The sequence below is a fragment of the Heloderma suspectum genome, chromosome 4 (assembly GCF_057233095.1).
Source record: "Heloderma suspectum isolate Gila_16-S chromosome 4, 16-S_ref, whole genome shotgun sequence".
In the NCBI taxonomy this organism is placed as follows: domain Eukaryota; kingdom Metazoa; phylum Chordata; class Lepidosauria; order Squamata; family Helodermatidae; genus Heloderma; species Heloderma suspectum.
In genome coordinates, this window is record NC_139461.1 from 251,481,946 (window position 1) to 251,505,980 (window position 24,035).

Sequence of the window (24,035 nt, forward strand, 5' to 3'; positions counted from 1 at the left end):
GAAGAAGCAAATACAGGAATCCCCATACCTTTAACATTTCCAGATTGTGCAGCTCTCCCCCCCGCCTCCATCTTTCACCTTCCCTCTTGGTGCATGGATGGAAGAGGGAAGAGGCTAGAGGGAAGGCAAGTCTCTATTACACATGTGGGCAACCCATGAGTCACGTGCAGCCCTAGGGACTCTCCAGTGTGGCCCACCATACCCTAGTGGCACTCCCTAATTCCTCCACCACACCAATTTCCACCAGTATACACTCATTACCCATCAAAACCTTCCTGAGCACTGTCCTCCTTTCCCCCAGAATGCCAAGCATAGTCTGTGTGCCTCTAGCACATATGTACTCTAGGGAATTCTGCTTTTACAGTCTACTTCTTTTTATCACTTTTATAATGCCAAACAAGTAACTCATTAAAGTGGACTTTGCTGTGATAGTCCTCAATCCACATACCTAGCAGGATAAAATCAATTCTCAAACGCCTGAAGTGACTTTTAGAGATGACAAGATCTGATTTTATTCAAGCCCAGTGTTTAAGGTTGATCCATTAAAAGCTTGGGGGAGACCCAGGGAATCCAGGATGTAAATCAACATACCTTTTTTGTCAGAGAGAGGAAAACTAGAATCTTGTAAGATCTTGCTGGCTGAAAAATAGTAGCGTTTTATCCTACTTTTCCTCCTAGGAAAGTTTTGTTTTGATGGGGGGAAAAAAACCCAGTTCTCATGAAACCTCAGGTACAGAGATATCAGTGGGATAGGGAATTGTTGCACCATGATTTATAGACTATGTTCAAGAAGCAGTCACACAAACGGCCCTCCTTTTATTGCCTTAATAGAAAAAAAGAACAACACCTGTTGTTTTAAGCTTTAGCAGTTATCACATCCAGATAAAGCTAGAGTGCAAACACAAACAGAATGGTTAAGAAGCCCATAAAAATCACAGTGCAATCATACAGTATTATACCCATTTTCTTCTCCTATAGGCTTCACTGAATCAAATTTTATGCCAGAAATATTAGGGAAGAGTATACTTATATTCCACTATATAATTCAGGCCCTTAAATCTGGCATGTTAACATCACTGAGGAACAAAGCATTAAAAATATTTCAATTTTGTTCTCTGGGTATACAACATGTATATTATTTATATACAACAGCACCTTTTATTTTCTAAAAGGAAAAGTATCTGAATCAGTTCCTCCTTTTTAGCAATTTCATAATCAGGTTTCTAGTAACAAATTTCAGTGCATGGAAGCAAGATGAATAAAATATGAAAAGCAACACTAACGACATCCCTGCTAGAGCATTTCCTCCAGTAATTATAACAGAAAGAGTTATAACAGCTAAATATCACACAAGATTAGCAGCAAAGGCACAAGCTTTCTGGCTCCTTCCAGCATTTAAATGAAGATTGGATGTCCTATTGTCTGTTGAGTGTACTTCCACTGAAGGAAGAAGAACTGACAAGACATTCAGAAAACAAGTCACTTTAAAAAAATGGGAAAAAGTGAAGGTGGAGGGATATGTAAATCAGGGTGTCAGTATCAACTAGGGGAAGGAAGCCTTCCCTCCTTGGCCCAGCATATGGGTGGCAATTAGGCTTAGAAAAAAAGCCCTATTTGCATGAATGGGGCCTTTTTGTGCAAGCCTAATTGCTACTTGGGGGAGGGGGGCAGGTGGAGAGAGGTGGTTAACCATTTCTTTCCTGTGTGCTGCTTGCTACCCTGCTGAAAATCCCCTCTGAGAGGCAATTAGCCTTAGGAAAAAAGGTCCCATTTGCATGAATGGGACCTTTTCCCCCTAAGCCTAATTGCCACTCCGGGGGGAATTTTGGTGGGGGAGGGTGGCGGAAAGAAAATGGGTGTCCCAGCACCAGCTCTGGGGCAGCCCTCATTTGGCTCTGGCCCCACCCACTGTCACCTCTGGTCCTGCCCTCCCTTGGTATGCAGCTCCTGAGAAATTTCCCCTGAGCCCTTGAAATAAAAAATGTTCCCCACTTCTAGTATAAACCAAAGGAGTTATTTAAAAAAAAATAATCCAGTGAATTAAATCTCTCTAAAAATGTGGAAAACCATAAATCTGACATTACAGTCATATGGTTCATACCAGATTTTAAATGGAAACAATCTAAATATAAGTTTGAGGAATAAAATCAACTAACCAGTATCCAATATATCAAGCACCATCAGGTCCAAAAACCAGGAATTGTTTTTATCATAGCCAAATTTCTAAAAAACAAACAATATTATGTAAGACTAGGAGCTGCTGGGTTCCCATCTTGAGATACCATAAAATGGCCTGTGTTTCAGAAAAGAATCCTTCAAAGAATCTTTTGAGACTGAAAACCCATTTCTGAAAAATACAGCCAGAAGTAGTGTCAAGACAAGAGTGCCTGAAAGTCCAGCTAAATGTGAGGGCAGCAGACCCTGTGTATAAGAGCTGGACTGCTGTCAAAGGGTGGGGGGAATTTAAGAAGAGCAGATTGGAGGGTAGAACTGAACCCTACCACCACTTTTTCTCCCCAGACTATCCTGGTTGTTTATCTCCTAGTGATGCCCTGGGACTAGAAGCAAACCTTCCTGAGAGAAGCTGTTGGGGCAGGGCAATGTAGGGCAAGAGGAGGGTTCAGTTCCCACTTCCTGCTTGCCTATGCTGAGCTTTAAAATTCCTCCCTCAACTTTATATGAATTTGACAAAACCCAAGTCAAGTTGTGCCTCTGTATCTAGATTGTCCCTGAGGTAAATCATTTGTGACTTGTTTTTTGTGGGCGAAGTAGAAATGCTTCTGCCAACACTGGAGGTGTTTACATCCATCTGTTAAACAGTAAAAAACAACATGTTGCAAAACCTGAAACTAAAACAATCAAAAACACAAGTACAAGGGAAAAAATCTGATTGGCAGGGATGAAATCAAATTTCCTGGACTCCTACAGGTTTAGAAATACACACACACACAAACCCAAAATGGCAGCTCAAATTTCAGGTAATTAATATTGAAAGGTTGGCACCAGATACTACCAATTGTCTGTTATCATCAGCTTAGGAGGACACAAAAAGGATAGCCCCATTATGTTTTGGAAGACCACTTCTATATGGAGAACTGTCCTTTATACTGCTATCCTATATGGTCAGGATAAAGATGTTCAGGGATCTAATTGCATACCAATAAGCTTAATACCTTTGTTTTGGTACAAACAGATTTTGTTCAACTTTAGTTTTTAGTATGTTTGACAACCACTTGCAGTGCAACACAGTAGAATCATTACTTTAAATCTGTATGTTCGTTTAATTCCTGATAACTCAGTTCTGGAACAGAAGGCAACATGGAACAAGGCCACTTTGTATACTTCTGATTCCTAACAATGCCCACAAGCCTTCCTACTTTCTTATTTTCATAACTCGTGAAGGTTTGTATGTGGCTCTGTGGGTTGGTTTAAATCAGAATTTTGAATCAGCTGGAAGAGAAATTCCACTTGCTTTTCATAACCTTCAATAGAGATCCTTTCATTCAACCCATGGAACCTAATTAAAAGAAAAAGAAGCTGCTATTTTCATTCCAGTCTGCATCAGTAACCTACATTAGAAATACACACAGCACAGCAGTAGTCTAAGGGTTGGATCCAGACCTAATGATACCTAGAGTAGACCCACTGAAAGCAATGGTCATGCCCAAATTAAGTCACATTGATTTCAGTGGGTATACTCTAAGTATGACTAAGTTGTGATCTAACCCCAAGCCCAATTATGAAGCCTACAAGGATGTTGCCATCCTTCTGAGGATGCATATTTAAGTAATCTACATTCAAGCCTAAAGCACTCAAAGGACACCAAATCTGTTCCTGCTGTTAATGCCCCCCCACACACACTTTTGGACATTACAAGTGAGAAATTAAGATCAGGAATTATACTTGCTCTGCCCCCAGTGTAGCAGCCATATCGGGGGTCAGACTAAGTAGCCTCATGCAGTCAGTCTCATGCTTCATGTTCTTGCTGAGCTCTTTCTCCCTTAAATATATTGTTGTAAGCTGACGAGACACAGGAATTCCTTATCTTGTCAAAGGTCATACAATTGTATATCTTGTTCTCTGCTGTTCTCTTCTGTTCTCTGCTTATCACGGCTACCCTATAACCCAGTTCTTGTACTATAAACAATGGTGCTAGGAGAAGAAATGTTGAGGACTGCAACCCCACATGGGAGGGAGAGGAGGAGCCGTTTCCTATGTGTCACAATATCTATAAAAACAATGTGCTAATGTAAATCGGGGCTTCTGGCTCTTTGGAAATGATTCCAGCCTTAAGCCCGCGCGTTAAATAAAGAATCTCTTTTTCCTTCACTCCGTGGTCTCTCTGACTCTGAGTTCTGCAACACCAGTAGTTTTAAAGAGCATGCACTACACTACGAATGTCAGTCAACCAATTTCGACTGTTTAACTGACATTGGTAGGAGCCATATGAACTGTACTTTATTTAAAATAATTTATATCCTGACTTTCCACTAAAAAGTGCCAAAGGCAGCTAATAAAATCAATTAAAACACATCTACAAAGCAGCAAATAATAAAATGCCAATTTAAAGTAAAGATATATAAAGCAGCAACAGCTTTCTAAAGCCATATATCCCCCTCCTTCAAAGGCATGCTTTGTGTTCATGCTATCTAAAAGAAAAGAAAGAGGAGGCCAGAAAGATTTTCTGTGAAGGATATTTCAAAGTTTAGGTGCCACTACAAAAAACATTTAGACCCTGGTTGCTGCCCATGTCACTTCTGGCATTAATTCTATGAAGTGGGGGCAGGAGATCTCCAATAAATTCTCAAGACTGTACAAAGTATGGATATGTACCACTCTTCAGCAACCACCAACCTCTACTAGCCATTTCCATGGGGCCGTGCTCAGAATTCTGGCCATTTCCATAGCAACAGAAAGTAAGGACTGCAAAAAATCTGTTTGGATTTACAAGTCTGAAGCATATAAACTTAGTTCATTTCCTTTTATTGTGTATGCGTGAAGCATGGGTGAAACATGTCAAGCTTGTTGCGTGAGATTAGAATAAAGGTGCTTTATACCTGGCTTATATGAGCTGCTTCATATTAATAAACTATCCCTTGGTGGCCAGTTCTAACAGGCAAAACTGAGAAAAGAGAATCTTAATAGATTGAGGTATACGTTTCAGAATGAATGAATGAATAAAAGGAAAAAAAATGCCTCTTGTCTGGGAAACACTCGTGTTTCTCATCTGGTGTTTCCACAAGGAAGAAATTGTCAAGTAGAATACGGTACCTTGGCAAATCACTGTTTTTAAAGATCAGTGGGTTAAATCGATAAATGGCATCTGTGAGACTGCCATAGTGTCTGCTGTCAGTGTTTCCAACACAAATGCCTGAAAAAGAAATCATCAGTATTAAAAGAAGCAAACTGATAATATTGATGCCAATGCTGCATCGAAAGACCACAGACTAGAGCCACCTTCCCCAACCTGGTACTGTCCTGATGTGTTGGACTATAACGCTGGCTGAGGATGATGGGATTTCTAATTTAACATATCTGGAGGGCACCAGGTTGGGAAAGGCTGAACTAGGGGAATTAGATCTTTATCTTTCTTTCACTTGCACTGGGAGCTACATGCCTCAATTTCCTTTGAAGCTTGGAAAATTCTCCCTTGTGCCTATTGGGGATGTCAATTAAACATCTCAGGTCTCAACAGAATTGTGTCCATTGTCTTGTTTAAATATTAAGTCTTTACTCAATAAGCCATTTTAAATAAGACTGACGGCTCATAGATTAGAACGGTCTAAAGTGACAAGGCACTGTCCAGCAGTAGAGGTGCTCTTAATGAAAAATAAATATTGCCTTCCTTCAGCTATGCACAAGCCTAAAAACTGCATGTATGAACTGAAAGATTAAATTCATGTACACTGTGTGCCAGTTTCCTGTTGGCCTTTTGTGTTTTACAACCACCAATAAAACCTCCCAAATATCTTAGGTAAGAAAGAGGTAACAGAAGAAGAAAAACAACTGTTTCCAGTCATTAATAGCATGTGAGTGTGTGTGTGTGTGTGTGTATCTCCGCACATGCACACATACTGGGGGAGAAATGGAAACGACGTAGGGCTTGGTGGGTGGAAACAGAAGAGGAAAACAATAATAATCATGCATTTGCCACTACCTGGCGCTATACCACCAACATCTGGGAAAACATCCAGGATGGTCTGGCGGAAAACCTGTACTCCGAAGGTCTGGTCGTCCCAGGGGCTAACTGGGAGTGGATCAAAGGCACTCTCCATTTCTATCTTCACTCTGTTGTCATCAATTGTTTTGTCTACTATTTCCAGGACCTAAGAACACACACAAAGGAACAAAGGAACTAAAGCAACAAGATGGTTTCCATTATGATATTAGCACAGGTTCCAGACTCTATGTCAATGCTGAAAACCAGCTACAGCTCATTAAATAAAGATACCAGTCAGGACAGGAGCCCCTGATGGGCCTCACAGGGAAGTCTGCTTTCCTGTTACACAACAGGATTAGTAGCACTGCAGGTAAATGTTCTTGCCAGGCAATCAGTTTTGGGTCACTGCCTCAAAAAACTTTCCTTTACATCCCTTCAACACAGATACATTCCCAATGTACAAACCATTCAGAGTTGTTAAATACAGAAAATATGACAAAAGAACAAATCAATCCCGTTGTTAAACTGCCATTTTTTTACAACAGAAAACCAGCTTCTACTAATTCCTTTTGTCATCTTGGTTTCTTGGGTCTACTAACTCAAGTTATATATCTGTTTTAAAAAAGGAGAAAATGCTCCTTAATAGTCCTCCCCTACCATTTGGGAGAAAGAAAGTTACAGCATATCAGACTTGCCCACCACTTTATACATATATGCATTTGACTATCCCCTAGCCTTTGTGGCTCTCCTAGTATCTAGTGGGCCATGGTTCATGACCGGCAGACCACACATTATATAGACTTGTTATACAGAATGCATTTGTATAACTGCTAGACAAAGCATCATTTTCCAGACAAGGCTTTCGTATTCTGATATTTTCATGGACCACCACTCTACTGCGTTTAGGACCTGGCCTTCAAGAAAGCAAGTGAACACTGAGCATGTATTATTAGTTGGGGAATGTAACAGGAACATGATGTCCCTGGCTGCTGTCCCTCGCTTGAGTAGAATTGCAATAGAGCGACATGAATAATAATTAAAAAAAGATAAATCGGTGAAGGGAGCAGTTACTTTCCTATGAAAAACTGGTGCGCTGCTTTGAATCCCCACTTGCCTGAGTCCCCAGGAACTGTTTTTCAGGGTGCCCCACATGCCTCCCCATTTTTCGCTCTCTATCACTTAAAGCAGATAAAGCGAAAGGGATCTAAAAATGGGGATGTGTGTGGGGCACCCTGAAAAACAGTTTTTGGGGACTCTGGCAAGTGGGGATTCAAAGCAGGGCACCCCCAAGGTTCAGGGGAAGCCCTTGAACCCTGTGGATAACTTTGCTAAATCAAACCTCTCTATTTTGGACAGCCGCAATTGTGCAATAATGCAACGGTGGCTAACCGATAAAGAAAACAAAAGGGATGTGACTGTGACCGGGATCATGGTCAGAGTGGGGACGGGGAAATGGTGGCATTTGGGGGTGGGCAATAACATCATCTCTAAAGTGCTGTTTTGGCACAGTTGGAAGGGTTGTTGCTGGCAACGGGAAAAGGACACTGGAAGTGGCTTGGCTGTGATTGTGAAGAGCGATTGTGGCTGCACTCAGCAAGAGTGGTAGGGGTTTCTGTCACTCTTGCTGCACAATTCACTGCCTAATGCCCTCTACCCATGATGTATTGGGTGTTCCAGGTTCAGACAACATGCCAACCCATCATGGGTAAAACAACCCCTGGAACATGTCATTGGCTGTTATCATGGGTTGTTTTAAAAAAAATTAACCTACCCTACGGAAAGCTGTCCAGATTTGCATGATATACGAGCCCATCGAGGGTAGTCAGCCACGATGGTTTAGCGTGTCATGCAGACTTTGTCACTGGGTTGAAAACATATACAAGATCATTCTCTTTGGTTCAAAATTGACTTCTGTTCCACTCTTAATCATTCCTGCAGATCATAATAAGTGCTGAAGGACTGGAAACAATTCTGGGTATACAAAGCAATAGCAAAAGTGGATTCAGGGGGTAATGTATCTGCATTAAGTAATTTTCAAGATGTGCTCCTTGGCAACTGTAAACTGCGATTAATTCCAATACTGTAAAATGCCTAGAGAAATTTATTTTATGAGACATTCAGTAAACTTCATAAAAATAATAATATACAGAGATGTCTATGTATATCCATGAGATACCATTGTGTTTTTATGAAGCAAGACAGCAATTTCCAAGGACTGTTTCACAGAAATATCTAAATTTCACATTGTCAAATTTTCTTATTGAATGTTATCTGATGCTACTGTTAACTAGTCTTTGAAACCCAAATAAAATTGTATATGTCCAAAAGATCCCTGGAAACATTAACAAAGCCTCACTTACATTGGACTGGTTTGTATAGTTACTTGGCTGCTTACCTCCAATGGTGGAGGAATAGACATACACACCTATCTCTACTCTCTATATAATGCAATGTAAGATTCATGCACCCTATGCCAAGGCCTGTATGTGTCAAGGCCGGTTGTGTGCCATGACCTATCCCTTCAACTCTTTTTTTTAATGGAGAAGAACTGTGTGAATCAGATCTCTGTATATCTGGGTCTCCACTAAAGCCCCAGAAGAGGATCATCAAGCAGTTTCACGTATGAACCAGCTCACAGTGATTTCTGGACATACAATAATAAATCCTTAGCAACAGAGCCAAATATTTTCTAACCAAAGGCCCAAATTCAGAGAAAGATGCAGGATACGATGCAAAAACATCTGAAATGTTGATTGTGACTTGCAAATGCTCTCCAGGAGTCTTAAGCAGTCCTAGCTGGATATGCCAGGGATTGAACCTTGGAACTTTTGCATGGAAAGCATGTGCTCTACCACTGAATTACAGTCCCTCCCCAATACCAAGGTAGGAAGGCCAAGATGAACACTGCATCAGAAAGCTGCATCAGAGGATGATGGACTAGAACAAGGTTAGAACAGGATTTCAGGAAGTGCTACTGGGATTTGGCCTGGGGAGGGGCCGTATGCAATCTGGACACACGTTTCTGCTCCAGACCAAGCTGGGAATAGATACTCCCAGTATCAGCATCATTATCAGGCAGGTGGGAAGACATTTGGATTGGCCAAGACACATATAAATATCAGGAATCTTCTCCTTGCCTAGTCAACAGAACAGAAGCCTATGCTTTTTCTGCCCAGGTTTCCTACTTGACTCTTCAGACATTCCAGAGTCATCTTGCTCCAGTCTCTCTTTCTGAACTCCTTGCTCTATTGCCTCTTCCCACCACCTGCATCTCCTGGGAGTGAGTCTGTTTCAGTTTTACGGCAGTCTTGCGTAAGCCTCGCTGTCAGGCTCAAGAAGCCAGTTCACAGCCCCAACCTGGCCTATCACAAATTCTACGATTGAAACATTAAGGGTGAACAAACTCCAGTGCACACAGTCTTAGTACCTCATTAACTGTTTGCGATGAATGGATACGGAAATTCACAGTTGCATTTGCTGATGGTGGAATAACATTAGACTAGAATGGAGAGAGAGAAAAAAGAGAGGTCCAAACATGCAGAGCAGTATCTTCAAGCAATGACAAATCACAGACGTAGGACAGCGGTTTCAAAAAACGCTCCACTGTCCACTAGTAATTTCTGAAGCCATTACATAGTCCTTAGCTGGCCTGTGGCATAATATTAATATTAAATCAGCCTTTCAAATGTTATTTATGGGATGGATACCCACTTCTTTACTCTGTTTGTGCCACTGTTACCCTCCCTCCCTATAGCCATTGTATGGAATGAAATTGCTTTTCCCTCTTTGGCAAAGGAGAAACCCACCAGACACATATGCACTTGTTCCAGCATTGACCTATGTTGGGTGGCACCGAATGGCTCATTTCTCCTAGAAAAGGGTGGTCAGACCTGGGCCCCACTCACACTCAACTCATCCATGCCTGCTGGAAAGGAAAGGTTCCTCCTGTGCAAGCACCGGGTCATTACTGACCCCTAGAGGGATGCCGCTTGCGCTGTCGTTTTCATGGCAGACTATAGCGGGGTGGTTTGCCATTGCCTTCCCCAGTCGTGACTACCTTTCCCCCAGCAAGCTGGGTACTCATTTTACCGACCTCGGAAGGATGGAAGGCTGAGTCGACCTGAGCTGCCTACCTGAGACCCAACTTCTGCTGGGATCAAACTCAGGTCGTGGGGAGAGTTTCGGTTGCAATACTGCCACCTACCACTCTGCGCCACATGAGTAAATATACAGTTGGCTTATTCCATCCTCATACAGGGAGACCTCAGTCCACCTTCTAAAAGAGAAAGATGCGAGATGCTCATGTCCTGTCTCAGTATTAGGCAGCACTAGTGTATTTATACTTGTTCAATTTACACAGGGTGGTTATAAACTTAGGGTCAAACCACATGTGACAGAAGCAGGCCTATGTCTTTAAACATGGGCTTGCCCCCATCATGGATGAAATGGAGGATGGAAGACGCGATTTAAAGTGTAAAAGGGGTGTGCAGGCAAGGGTTGCTGAACCGTCTCCTGGCCTGCACTCCCCTCACCTGGAGCTTATCCTCTTCCCAGACCCCCAATAATTACTTTCCCTTGTCTGGATTCTAATACCTAGCTGGAATAAAGTGAGCCTAGCTGGAATAAAGCAGCTGGACAGAGATGGGTTGTTGGACAGAACCATCTACTCATGCACTCTTGTTATGCTTTAAGTCGCACACTCCATTTCATACATGATTGGGGGCAGATCAGCATTTAAAGATATAGGTCTACCACCATCATGTGTAGTTTGGGAGACTGTTTTAAACAAACAGAAAAATTAACAGAAAAAAGTCTGAAGAGTTCTTTCCTGTTCCACCACTGGGTGTCACTGTTTAACTATCACATCAAGTGAAAACCATTTAGCCAATTAATATTTTTTGAGGAAGAAGTTTAGCATAGATCTACCATAATTTCTTTGGTGTTGCATTTTCTGATAAATAAACTGTGTTCATTTATCAGCCTAACAAACTGCTTTCATTGTTCAGGTAAGCTCAGGGCCTCTTCATACATTACACTGCTCTTGGGTGTACACCTAAGTTTTTTTTTAGCAGTGCACAGTGGTAAAAACAACTCCCCCTGCAGCCCAACTTCCAACAGTAATGTTGAACCTAAAAATGTTAAGTATGAATGTGACAAATAGCTGTTTGAATACACACATATCATAGAGGAATATTGGTCAGAGAGCAGAGACTGGCTGCAGCTTATATGTAAACTCAGTGGCAAAGCAGCGGGTATGTATTGTGTGAAATTGCCCTCCTTTAAACGTGCTGTAAAGCAGCCTTCCCCAACCTGGTGCCCCAGATGTGCTGAACTACAACTGCCCAACACATCTGGAGGGCACCAGGTTGGGAAGGCTGATGTCAATATTAAATATTATGATTGTGAGGGTCTATTGTAATTAAACTGTCCCTTGCCATGAATTATTGAAACTGTCCCTTGCCATGAAATTATTGAATTCTCAAGTAAAGCTTTCTGCCTGTGCAGTCATATTGGGAACCACAGTCAATTACAAATCCAATATAAGAGGACAAGGATTGAATCCACATTCTAACTTCAAGGGAGAATGCCAACAGTGAATATCCAATCTGGGAGAATTTATCACTCAGGGTATTCTTGTATTCCTGGAATTAGTAATCTGAAAATCCAGGATTGTAGTTCTGAGTAATTTAGACTCTCATTCTACTTTATGGAAAATCCATACAACAGTACCTTGATACCTGCACGAAACATGGTGATTGCAGTGGTCGTCCGAACTAGGGCATTAGTGGCAGGTGTCTGCTCAAGGAATCTGTGTAAAGATTTAGAAGGCACAAAACGCTTAGAGACTAAAAATAAACTAATATAGAATTTTGCATACTACGAGCGATAACAAAATTTTAGATTAATAAATATGCATTTCTCTCTCATATTTTTGTGCAATAGCTGCACTTCTTCCCTTGAGGAAAGTGTGGGAATACTGCATTTTCCACACACAATATATTCATTATTTTGTGACTGTTGAGTGACATATGGCTGTGCAAGTATTGTGGGTACCTATTGAATATTGTTTGTATTTGTGATATTTCTCTCCATCAATGTATGTATTGTGAACCTTTAAGATTTTTTTAAAATTTAGTTGCTGCATACTCCCCTGGTGTAAACTCCAGGATAAGAATGCTCATTGAACTATACTGAAAGTGAAAAAATAGTGAACAGCGTTAAGAACAACTCTACCAACATCACCTAGCTCCCAACAGTAAAGCTGCACCCTCACTGTAAGTCAGTCAGTATACTGAAAAAAAGACACCTTCTTTCCTTCTCCTTCCTCTGTGTCTTTCATGCAGCAAATTTTAGATTATAACAACTTGCAGCAGGGACCTGTTATCTTCTACTTTGTAAAGTGCCATGCCATTGATGGCAGTATGAATAAATGACATAATTTTGGGGAAAAATAGAAATCCTTCACACAGGTCCTTTTATATTATTTCACAAAGGTTAAATGAAGCTGGTGTTGCTAAGGCAGCTTTCAGTGAGATATTGAGCTTTTCTACATGAGCCTGTTAATCACTGTATCTACGTTCAGTTTTGTTGCAGAATTGAGATCCGAGCTCCACACAAAGTACTTTTCCTTTCCTGCTTTTCCACTACATAACCTCTAGGTGGCACTGTGCTATAGTGGAATATTGCAATTACACAAGTAGGAAAAAACCTTTTCTTTCGCTTCCAGAAATAATACCCCATTTTCCCTGCTCTAACCCCCCCCCCCGAAAGTGCTCTTAAAAACAGCAACAAAACTGGAGGAACATGATGTTGTCTAAAGACCCTGTGAACAACCACGAGTAAGGAATCATGAGTGCACAATGCCTCGTGCAAAAAAGCTCATTATCCGGCAACTTGCGAAAATGGATAAATGATTTCAAGAAGGAAGCAGAACACTACCAAGAAGGTTCCAGTCTCCTAATGAACACATGCATACAGATCTTAACGTAAGAATGTGACGAAGTATCATACTTTCTTACCTGCTAACAAGAGGTGCAAATAGCCATAGATTTGCCATGATGATATTAAGAGGGAAGTGGAACTGAAAAGCAAGGGGAGGGGAAAAGCAAATATGCATCAGCAAATCTGGCTCCAGATAAGGGTTTCTTCTGATGTAAGATATGACATTTAAAAAAACTGTTGAAGTAATCCTGCGAGTGGATATGTTAAAAATTGCTATATACATAAGGCACTATCACGTCCATTTCCTCTGTATGTGGGAGCCAGGACAATAGGAGAATGGCATGTCAAGGTAGAAGCAGGGTATAATTTTTTGTATCAGTAAAATAAATAAATATGGCAGAATCAAACCTTTACAGTAAAGGGAAACCTGCTATGAACAATAGCAGTTTGGAACAATATTGAAGGTTATTAATTTTTTTTCTAGTGACAAGTTCAGTAGCTCCTAGGAAATCTCCCAAGAAAATGACACAGATAAATATTTATTACTAAATAATAATGTTAACACTGCTAATTTCAAGGTCACTTTACTGAAAACACAATGAATGAATACTGACCTCTGGTGCCAATTGCTCAAACATCATGATTTCAGGTCCATGACCAAAACGATTGGGCATGGGATGTTGCTCTAATCTATTACAATTAAACGCAAAAATAAAAATAAAAGACACCTTCATTATATTACGTTGATCTATACATTTATCTAGGCTAACAAGTTATATTGTTTTTTGATAGAATTTAGTAGTAATGATAATTTTAATTTCCTGATCACCTAAAGAACTAGGTGCAAAACACATAAGATCTCATAGATCTCACAGAATCATAGGGTTGGAAGGGGCCTACAAGACCATCGAGTCCAACCCCCTGCTCATGCAGGAAGCCTGATTCCCAGGCGGTCTCCCATCCAAGTACTAACCAAAAGACCCTGCTTTGACAAATCTTGCCCAGATAGTCTTACAACCTTCCATTAAGTAAATAAGTGAGTGACAAAACAGAAATCAGCATAATATAATTTAGTTAAATATTTTAGTTTCTGCCTTAAATCAGTAACATGAAGCTACTAGATTTCAAAACAGGGATCGAGAGTCAGTGATAACTCCTGTAATATGAAAGATGGAGAAAAAAGAAGATAAATCTACAAATCTGCTTTATTTTATGTTCAACCTGTGAAGAGATCCAGTAACAATCTGAACGAAAGAGGAGAAGGCCCACTTAGTGTGGCATTAGCATTATGTGAAGACCTGTTTTCTTGCTGATCTTTCCCCATATAAAATCAACACCTGTCCATACACATGGAACACTGGAACAGTCTTCAGCAAACTTAAGAATCGTGAGTATGGGGAAGGTATATCATCGCTGCAACAGTTGGATGGGCAACAGTTCCAATAATGGTGGTAGGTTTTCTAAAAATTAAACTAAACCCTCCCCCAATAAAGAGATCCAGTATCAATCTGAGCAAAGGAGGATAAGGCCCACTGCAGTGTGGCATTTTCACCCAACCATATTTTACCAAGCAGGTGAAGCAGTGCCATCTCTGATAGGCAGGTAGGCTTGAATATGGAGAGACTATCCCTAAGATATGCATGGCCCAGGCTTTAAGGGTTCTCTTGGTCAGAAACAGCAGTTTGAATTGTGCCTAGAAGCCAAGAGAAAGCCAGTGTACTTGGAATACTACAGGTTTCATATGGCCTCATTGTCCCATTCCCATCATGAGGTGAGTTGTCTGTTCATCATCACTTTAGTTCAGTAAACAAGAGAAAAGCCAAATTCATTTTTCCATCCTAATCTTTCACCTCCTGATTTACTGTTGACATATCAAACATAACAGCACAAAGACAGAACTCCTATACAGACTTTCTCAGCTGTAATGTTTTTCCACTGCTGTTGGAGCTGCTGTCATCTCCCTTGTCTTTCAGGCATGCAACCTCTGAAAAATGGAATGGAAAGTGGGTGGCAGAGGGAGGGAAAGCAAAAAAGGATATTCTATAGGGGCCACCAATACTAATAGTTATTTATGTATTTATACGGTGCTATAAGCATGCATAGCACACTCTGGGAGAGAGCGGAGGACAGGAAGGCTTGGCGTGCTATGGTCCATGGGGTCATGAAGAGTCGGACACAACTTAACGACTGAACAACAACAAATAAGTATGCATGGTGCTTTACAGAGTACAAGAGGAAAGGTCCCTTCTCCAAAGAGTATACTATCTAAAATATGACAATTTTAGTAACAGCCCTAAACCAGGAGCTGTAGACCTGTGCATACTTTTCCATAGCTGGGGCTAGTCTGACCAAGCATTCCTCAGGTCAATCAGTTATATTCACCTGAAGGAAATTGGAGGTAGCATACATTTTTAACACTCCAGAGCACGGGTGGTAAAAAGGTAAATAAGGATGTACTGGTAGATTGCTGTCTGAATTATTTGCAGTAGATCAGGCATGGCTTCTGACTAATGGCATTTATTGATGACACAACAGAAGGGAGGGAAGTGGGGGTAAATAAGGAAAAAATAAGTGATCATTTTATGTGCTTAGTCTTGGTGACAGGCTTAGCTGCAGCTGGGTATAGAAACTAAGGGGTTGACCCAAGGGCTTCACAGAAAACCCTTACCTCTTAATCTCATGCCTCTTTTCTTTTCCCATCCTGAAATAACTTGAAGTAGGGAGGAGATGATAGGAGGGAAAATGCAAATTACAAGAAAGAGTGGGGAGACAAGATGAGATCTAGGCTTCATTGTCTCCACTCTCCTCTTGCTATTAACTTCTGGGTTAACACCTAGCGATCCAGCAGGCACCTTCTCAGGATCTATGAACACCCCAGGGGTTGCAAATTGCCGCCCTCTGTTATAGAAAATAACACCACAGAATGAAATGAACTGATATCCCTTATTTCAGAATACCTCAGTCTTCCACTGTACTCTGAGTAACCTTTAGTGATCCTCATTTTTAAATATTCAACTAGCAGCTCAAGGTATTTCAGAGCAAAATATTTTATACAACATCACTAGGCAGCAATCCTATACACATTTACTTGGAAATAAACCCCGTTGAACTCAGTGGAGTTTTCTTCTGAGTAGACATGCATAGGATTGCACTTTTAATCTGTTACCATGACAGTTAAACACTCACTTAGATAATGCTTCAGAAAGAATACCAATACTTGTCCTCTTGGGTGGTGCAGATGAGTGGCCTGGCTCTGATGTCACACTGAGATTTGCTGTAATTGCACCCTTTTCTGTGATAGCTATTCTGATAAATGAGAAAAAATCCATTAATGAGATTTCAAGTCATTTCAGGAACCACAGGATATGTCAGATTCCCCCTGCCGAGGCTGTAGACACTTCTGCCACCTTAGGAGGGATAACCTGAGATCAGGGTGTTCCCCTCCCCCTTCCCCACAGTCACCATAGAAAGCACCACAGTGGCTGCTCTTCCGAGGTTGGAAAAGCGAGCTCAGATGACCTCAGAGTGGTAAAAAAGGGAGCGTTCCAGTGGGTGGGGAGGAGAGAGGAGAGGCCAGGATCGCCAGGATCCCACAGCCTCTCTGATGCCATCTCTGTCTACAACAAGGTAGGTCTGCTAGATGGGCTTAGAGGCCTGTCTAGTTGAAATTTTTTTTTAAGAGGATTGAGAGCTGAAATTGCCTCCATCCTCCTCCCAGCCAGCCTGGCTCTTGCTGGCCAGGCACAGGATAGACAGAGGGCTTTTGCCACCTTATTGCTGATCCTATTTAGAGTTTTATTACTTTTCTTAAAATAAACAAAACAAACACATACAAAACCATGTATGATGCATATGGTCTCTGGTCAGTTCATAAGCCTGCTATGCTGTGCAACACAGCAAGACACGATGTCAGTGCCTCTCTGGCACACCCAGACTTGGAAAACCCCATACCGCTTTCTTGAAATCAAATGACTCAATGACCACTCCCATGCTCCTTTCAGTAATACTATTGTGTCTTGTAAGAGGGGGGGCAACAGCTTTAAACCAATAGTGGTAGACAGGTGCATACTGTTTTTTGGCTGGGGGCTACTCTGACTAGGCATTCACATTCCTAATTTCAATTAGTTATACACCCTGAAGGATGATGGAAGGTTGTATACATTTTTAACACTGCAGAGCAGAGGTGGGCAAAAAAGTAGATAAGGGAGCAATCCTATGGGGATAGGCGGCCACCTCTGAACTTGGAGGCAACTGCCTATCCAATGCACAGCAGGAGGAGTGCGGTGGGGATCGTTTCCTCCGCACTCCAGCTGCCCTGCATTCATGGCTAGATGGCCGATTTCGGCTGTCTGGCTGCAGGACATCAGAGCGTGGGGTGGGGAGGCTGGACAACACATAGGAATTGTTGTACTGGCACATCTGCACTCCTCGCCCCGCCCCTGGGAACACCTCCTTTTGCCTGCTCTGTGCTGCTCTTACGAGCGCAAAGTGCAGGGATGATCTGTGCCGACTCCAAGGCAGTGGGGGAGGTGGTTATCCAGGAACCAACCAATCCTATGGCCCCCTAGCCGCTGTCTAGCAGCCATAGGATTGCACCCTAAGATTCTGATAGTAAATAAGATACTGATAGATTACTGCCTGAAGTATTTGCGGTAGAGCAGGGGCCTATTTTATGACACAAGGAGCTTTTCTACATGAGGCTTTTATTGTGTGCCTGTGATTCCTCACTCATGGTAGTTTGAGGGTGCTTTACATGATGTCGTCATCCTCCAGGGCCTCTCCTGTGCTTTGCAAACATTATAGCAGTTTTTTTTTTCCTAACGAGGAAGGTCTGGTATTTCTGTCAATGGCGGCGCAAAACCCTCATGTATTTATGCAATTCTGCTATACCGTAGTGCCACCTAATAGTTGTGTAATGGAATATATAGAAAGGCAGAGAAAGAAGCCCACCGGAAAAAAAACACGTGTAAAGGAGCTGATGTTAATCCCACAAAGAATCCGGATGCAGAAGCTTTGGTAAAGTGGTGGGTTAAAAGCCTCATGTAGAAAAGCCCATAATAAGAGCAAGAATGGCATTTGTTTTGGGAAGTTCTCATCTTACTTTACTTACATAGCTACTGGTTTCTCTATTCCAGTGAAGATCCCATCAAATATGAAGCTTCCCTCATCGAGTAAGAAAGAAAGTTGTACTCCTCTTGATTCAAGCTCAGCCACAATCATCTTTGCTCCCTTTTCACCACCCACCTGAAAAACCCATAACAATATCATCTCACCAAATCAAGCCATTAGCCTATTATTCTGCTGCAGGCAACAGTAAATACCCAGTGCTTCAGTAGAAGAAGACAATTACTATACAGTTGCCTTCAACTAGAGACAGCCATTTTTTATTCCCCAAACCATTGAAATTTGCATCTAAATGAACTGTACACAATCCCATTCTAATAATTACATTATTTGCTGAATCTTGCTGAAATCCTGCACTCAGAAGTAATTGTAGTGCTGGGGTTCTTTGCACTGAGGCTGTAGCATATGCAGGATGCGGCGGCTGCCATTTTGAATATGCAACCCTCGCTTGGTGGTTGTCATGTCGTGCATGGGTTACAGGAAGTATAACCAATCCTCGCATAACTCATGGTCTCTTTTAACCCACAAGCTGTGGCATGTTGTTTGAGGCTGGTGTGTGAGTGCCACAAGCAGGTACTGCATTAAAATATATTCATTTTTGTGACACACAATAGCCAGTAGTACCAGTCTTCCAGTAGTATAAGGAAAAGTGACAGAATTCCCCAATCTCCAATAACAAACCCATACATTTCAGTATACCTCTTTCCATAATGAAGTCTCAGGAGTGGAGAACCTCAGGCCTGGATCCCAATCCAGCCCTCCAGGGTTGCCCTGATGGCCATGTCCCCCTTCCCCCAACCACTGATTGTTTGGTGGCTTCCTGGCTTTTGTGCATTTTTCCCATTGTAAAAGGTTGACATGCTTCTCCTAATGTTTAGTTATTGGCAGTAAGAGCTTTAAGCTATAATATGCTGTGTGTGTGTGTGCGTGTGTGTGTGTGTGTGTGTGTGTGTGTGCGTGTTGTATTTTGGCCCTGACCCTTTTGCTTTCAGCCTCACATCCTTTGTCTCACCCACCACCGGAATGTGGCCCTCAAGAGCTTCTTTGAAACTGAATTTGGCTCTCAGACTGTGAGAGGTTTCCCAGTCCTGTTCTACATGGAGTGCAGACCATCTTGCTTAACATTTAGAGTTCTTTTTTGTTTATTTGATTGGGGAGGTGGGGGTGGACACAGAAATGCAATGCTAAACAACATCAAAGATATACATTCTTCCATCTTCACAAAGCAAAACATTCCAATGCTGCTGACAGCTGAATAGGCCATGGACACCTACCACTTCAAAGTGTGAAAAAGCTGGTATTAAGACAGCACAGCAACATTAACGACTCTCTGGATAAACAGAGTAGCAAGCTGACTCAAAATCCACTATTTCACACTTTAGGATGGAGTAGTCTACAACTCTAAAATAAATAAATAATATGGGGGAAATTTACAAAGGCAAAAAGGAGTACCTCTTCATCATGCCCAAGGCCGATATAGAAAGACCTGTGAGGCCTGTAATTTCGTCTCAATAAGAATTCTAGAGCATGTAGAATCCCCTGAGGAAATCGGAAAAAATGGTTAAACATCATGGTATTTGGCATCTTGCTTAGAGAATCTGTCTCATATTCGGAGCAACAAGTATTTGGCTATAAGAAAACAGAGCTCATATATAGAGTTTCATGTATACCTTAGCTGCATCTAGTATTCCCTTTTCTATGTCACATAGGAGGGCTTTCTCCTTTTCTATTCAACAAAGCTAAATTGTTGCACCACAGCTTCTATAGACTTTTTTAAAAAAAGAAACATTATTTATTTATTTACTCCTGTGATTTTGGCCTGCTCATTTAGTTTTATAATCCTCTCTAGGACAACTGACTAGGACCTTGTTTCCATGACAACGAAGGGAAAAGCTAATGGAGGAGTACCGGATTTTTTAAAAGGAATCGGCTTTGCTGCGAGCAGGGTTCCACGAGCAGATGCTCCGCGGCACTAAAAATTGCTTCACAGAACATACTTCCTGATGGGAGTGAACATCATCTGACTGGCAGGGTCTGCTCAACCAATAAGAGAGGCTTCCCCCCTCTCCCCTAAAAGTCCAGATGCACCTGCATTTCAGGAGCAAGCCTCACTGAGCACAATGGGAGTTACTTCTGAGTAGACACACACATGCTTGTGCTGGGAAAGAAGTGGGGGGGGGGACAGAAAGACAGAAACCAGCCCCCATTGTAACCCACAGGACATCACTAACCACAAAAGGAGTTACTTCTGAGTAGACAGCAATGGGTTTGTTGTGGGAAATAGACCAGTAAACACAAAGACAGAAACCAGCCCCCATTCTAACCTGCACGATATCTATGAAGCTGTGAAGTACTTCCTAAGGCAATGGATCAGAGCGTGGAGATCACGCTTGATCATTGGGCTTTAAAGTGTGCCATTTCAATCGAGGGGGAAATCTCTGAAAGTTCTGATGTGAGCATTCAAAGGCAAGCCTCACAGACCGCAATGGGAGTTAATTCTGAGGAGACACTAATGGTTTTTTTTGTGGGAAAGAGACCAAAACTAGCCCCCATTTTAATGCACAGGATCTCTATAGGGAAGCTGTGAAGGAGTTACGCCCTAAGGCAATGGATTGGAGCTTCGAGATCGCGCTTAATTGCATTTAGGGAATTGGGCTTTGATATGTGCCCTGTCAATTGAGGGGCTTCTCTGCTATTTCTGTGGTCATTGAGAGGGCAAGCCTCATTCAGCACAATGGGAGGAAACACCCCTTAACTGCTGGTGTACTGCCCACCCTGGGCAGGGCTAGCATTCCTGAGCTAAATGTGGGGGGGGGGGGGCTGGGGCATACATCAACTATACCAGAGAGAACCCGACTTAAGGAAAAGAATCGGACTTTAAGCAGTCTCAGGAAATCCAGTTTTTCCCTGATAAGCTCCAGGGCGGCTGCTGGATAGCCATAATGTCATCTATCCTCAAGGACCTCAACACACAGCCAGCTCAGAGTAAATTGCCGGTGGAAACACCCCCTCAGTTAAGTCCATGCAATTAACGGTACTCTGTTTCAATTAGTTAGAGGTCAGTACAGTATTATTTTATTCTTAAATTTCTTCCTTTAATCTGGGGCTAAGCCAAACCTTCACACTTCAAGGGAGAGAGTTCCATCCACCTCTCCCAGCTTTGCCTATCTGGGTCCTCCTTGGAGCAACAGGCAAGACTTAGAGGGCAGGGAAGTGGAACTTCAGTGGTCTATTGTGATTTTAGTAGGGATGGCGGAGAATTTCTCCCCGAATCTTCGGGGGGCCGAGTGCCAACGCATTTGGCACCCCGAAATTGGCGGTGAAATTCTCCGCCACCCCCCTGCCACCCCCCGGGATGGGACTTAGCGTAGCCGAATGTCCCTCCCGGCGGCGGGTCCTGGCGGCGGTTCGGCAAGCTTTCAGCGGGGGCGGCAGCCGGCCTTTCAACCGGCTGCCGCCGCCGCCATTACAGCTGAAGTAAAAAAAACAACAACCCCGTGATAGGCTATGTGACGATTAACGTAGCCTATCACGGCTAGATCTCCAAAGTCAGCCGTGATAGGCTATGTTAATCGTTACGTAGCCTATCACAGGTGACTTTGAAAAAAAAGAAAAAGCACGTACGCAAATGGCAGCCCCCATGGGGCGCCGCCATTTGCGTTCCTTATTTGGTCCCTGTAGTCTACGTAAATCTTTACGTGATAGGCTACGTAAATCGTCACGTAGCCTATCACGGCGTCTTTTTTGTTTGTTTTGTTTCGCGGCCAGGGAGACGGGGCGCTTCTCCCCGGCCTGAATTTCGGCCGGGCGAGGCAGGGCGCCTCCCCCCCGGCCTGAATTTCGGCCAGGCAAGGCGGGACGCCTCCCCCCCGCTCGCCTGAACTTCGGGGGGAGAAGCGAAGCGCCTCCCTGCCACCGCGAAGCCAAGCTGCGAAAAGGTAAGTGCCTTTCGTACATCCCTAGATTTTATCCCCCTGACCAGATGCCTCATTGCACAGTGTGAAGATGGGTGTTCAGGACAGAATAGGAATTCTGCTGGTGTACTGCCCACCCTGCTGCCCAAAAGCTTTCCTTCCTGAACTAGTCAGGGTGGTCTCAGGAGTGTTGTTGTTGGAGGACTTCAACATACATGCTGAAGCTGTCCGGTTGGAAGTGGCTCAAGATGTCATGGCTTCCCTGGCAACTAGGGGTGTGTCCTAATTGGTGTCTGGCCCTGCTCATTCAGCAGGGCACACTCTGGATGTGTTTTCTGTAGGGGGTGGGATGATGGTAATCTGGGTGTGAAGGAACTTTCTACAGTTCTGTTGTCATGCACAGACAATAGGGTTTAGACTTACTAGGACTCAAAATCTCTGCAGGGACCAAGTAAAATGTCCACCCCAGGAAGCTGATGAATCCAAATAGTTTCCTGACGACTCTTCAGGATGTTCCTGCTGCCTTGGCTGGCAATTTTGTCAAAGCCCTGGTTGACCTCTCAAGTAAGCAAATGGCCCAGGAAGTTGACATTTCATTTTTTTCATTTCTATACCACCCAATAGTCAAAGCTCTCTGGGTGGTTCACAAAAACTCCAACCTAAAATGCCCCACATTACAAACATAATATAAAACCTATAACATATAAAAATTTAAAAACTACTTAAAACAACTAAAAAAATTAACAATAAAATACCGGTACTGACATGAAAAGCCTCATCATATGCCTGGGAGTAAAGTCTTAACATGGTACTAAAAAGCTGACAACGTTAGCACCAGGTGGACCTCAGGGGGCAGAACATTCCACAGTCAGGGGCCTACCACCACGAAGGTTCTGTCTCTTGTTGCCATCCTATGAACCACCCACAGAGGCACATTGGAGCAGCATCTCAGATACTGATCACAGCGTATGGGTAGGTTCATGTTGGGAATAGTGCTTCATTGGGTATTGAGGACCCAAGCCATGTAAGGCTTTATAGGTCAAAACCAGCACCTTGAATTGGGCTCAGAAACATCTAGGGAGCCTGCACAAGCAGGCCAGAATTGGTGTTATATGCTCAGACCTGATATCAATCTGGCTGTCGCATTTTGCACAAAGCTGCAGCCTCTGAACCATCTTCAAGGGCAACCCCATGTAGAGCACATTGCAATAATATAACTTGGAGGTTACCAGACCATAGAATACTGAAGCCAGGTTATCCCTGTCCAGATAGATAGAGGTGTAGCTGGGCCACCAGCCAAAGCTGGTAGAAGGCACTCCATGCCACTGAGGCCACCTGAGCCTTGTGATAACGATGACTTCAGGAGAACCCCCAAGCTATGAACCTCCTCCTCCAAAAGGGAGCACAACCCAATCCAGAAGTGAATGAACACCCACCATTCGGTCAGAAGAACCAGATCAGAGAATAGGAATTCCAGCTGTCTTGAATGAGGTTACACCCCCTCGAAGACTCAGGATTGCAGTTTGGTGTACTCTTGGATTCAGCCCTGAAGCTAGATGCCTAGGTTCCAGTGGTGGCTGGGAGTGCATTTGCACAGCTGGGCCTGTTCCTGGAAATGTCAGATTTGGCCACAGTGACACATGCCTTATTTACCTCTCAGTTGTGATGTGCTCTATGTGGGGCTGCCTTTGAAAAGTGTTTGGAAAGCTAAGCTGGACTAAAATGCTGCAGTGAGACTACTGACCAGGAACAGTTACAGGATACATGTGACACTCATCAATTCAAAGTGTTGGTTATGAGATGACCTATACATTCCTATTTGACTTGGACCTGGCTATTTGAAAAACTTCATTCTCCCAAATGAGCCTGACTGGGGTTTCAGATCCTCAGGAGTG

At 42.8% G+C, this 24,035-nt stretch overlaps 1 protein-coding gene across 2 annotated transcripts in view; it reads right to left on the reverse strand.

The window, feature by feature from the left end:
* Positions 1-484: 484 nt before the first annotated feature.
* Positions 485-24,035, reverse strand: part of PM20D1 (peptidase M20 domain containing 1) — a 30,667-nt gene continuing 7,116 nt past the window's right edge. For both annotated transcript variants that reach the window (XM_084853301.1, XM_084853300.1), the window contains exons 4-13: positions 19,679-19,765; positions 18,213-18,346; positions 16,289-16,408; positions 13,717-13,792; positions 13,180-13,241; positions 11,891-11,969; positions 9,588-9,659; positions 6,158-6,326; positions 5,272-5,371; positions 485-3,517 (exon numbers count right to left, since the gene is read on the reverse strand). In XM_084853301.1, coding sequence (XP_084709427.1) covers positions 3,388-3,517; positions 5,272-5,371; positions 6,158-6,326; positions 9,588-9,659; positions 11,891-11,969; positions 13,180-13,241; positions 13,717-13,792; positions 16,289-16,408; positions 18,213-18,346; positions 19,679-19,765 — 1,029 coding nt within the window. In that variant the 3' untranslated portion in view covers positions 485-3,387. The remainder of the gene's footprint in view (positions 3,518-5,271; positions 5,372-6,157; positions 6,327-9,587; positions 9,660-11,890; positions 11,970-13,179; positions 13,242-13,716; positions 13,793-16,288; positions 16,409-18,212; positions 18,347-19,678; positions 19,766-24,035) is intronic.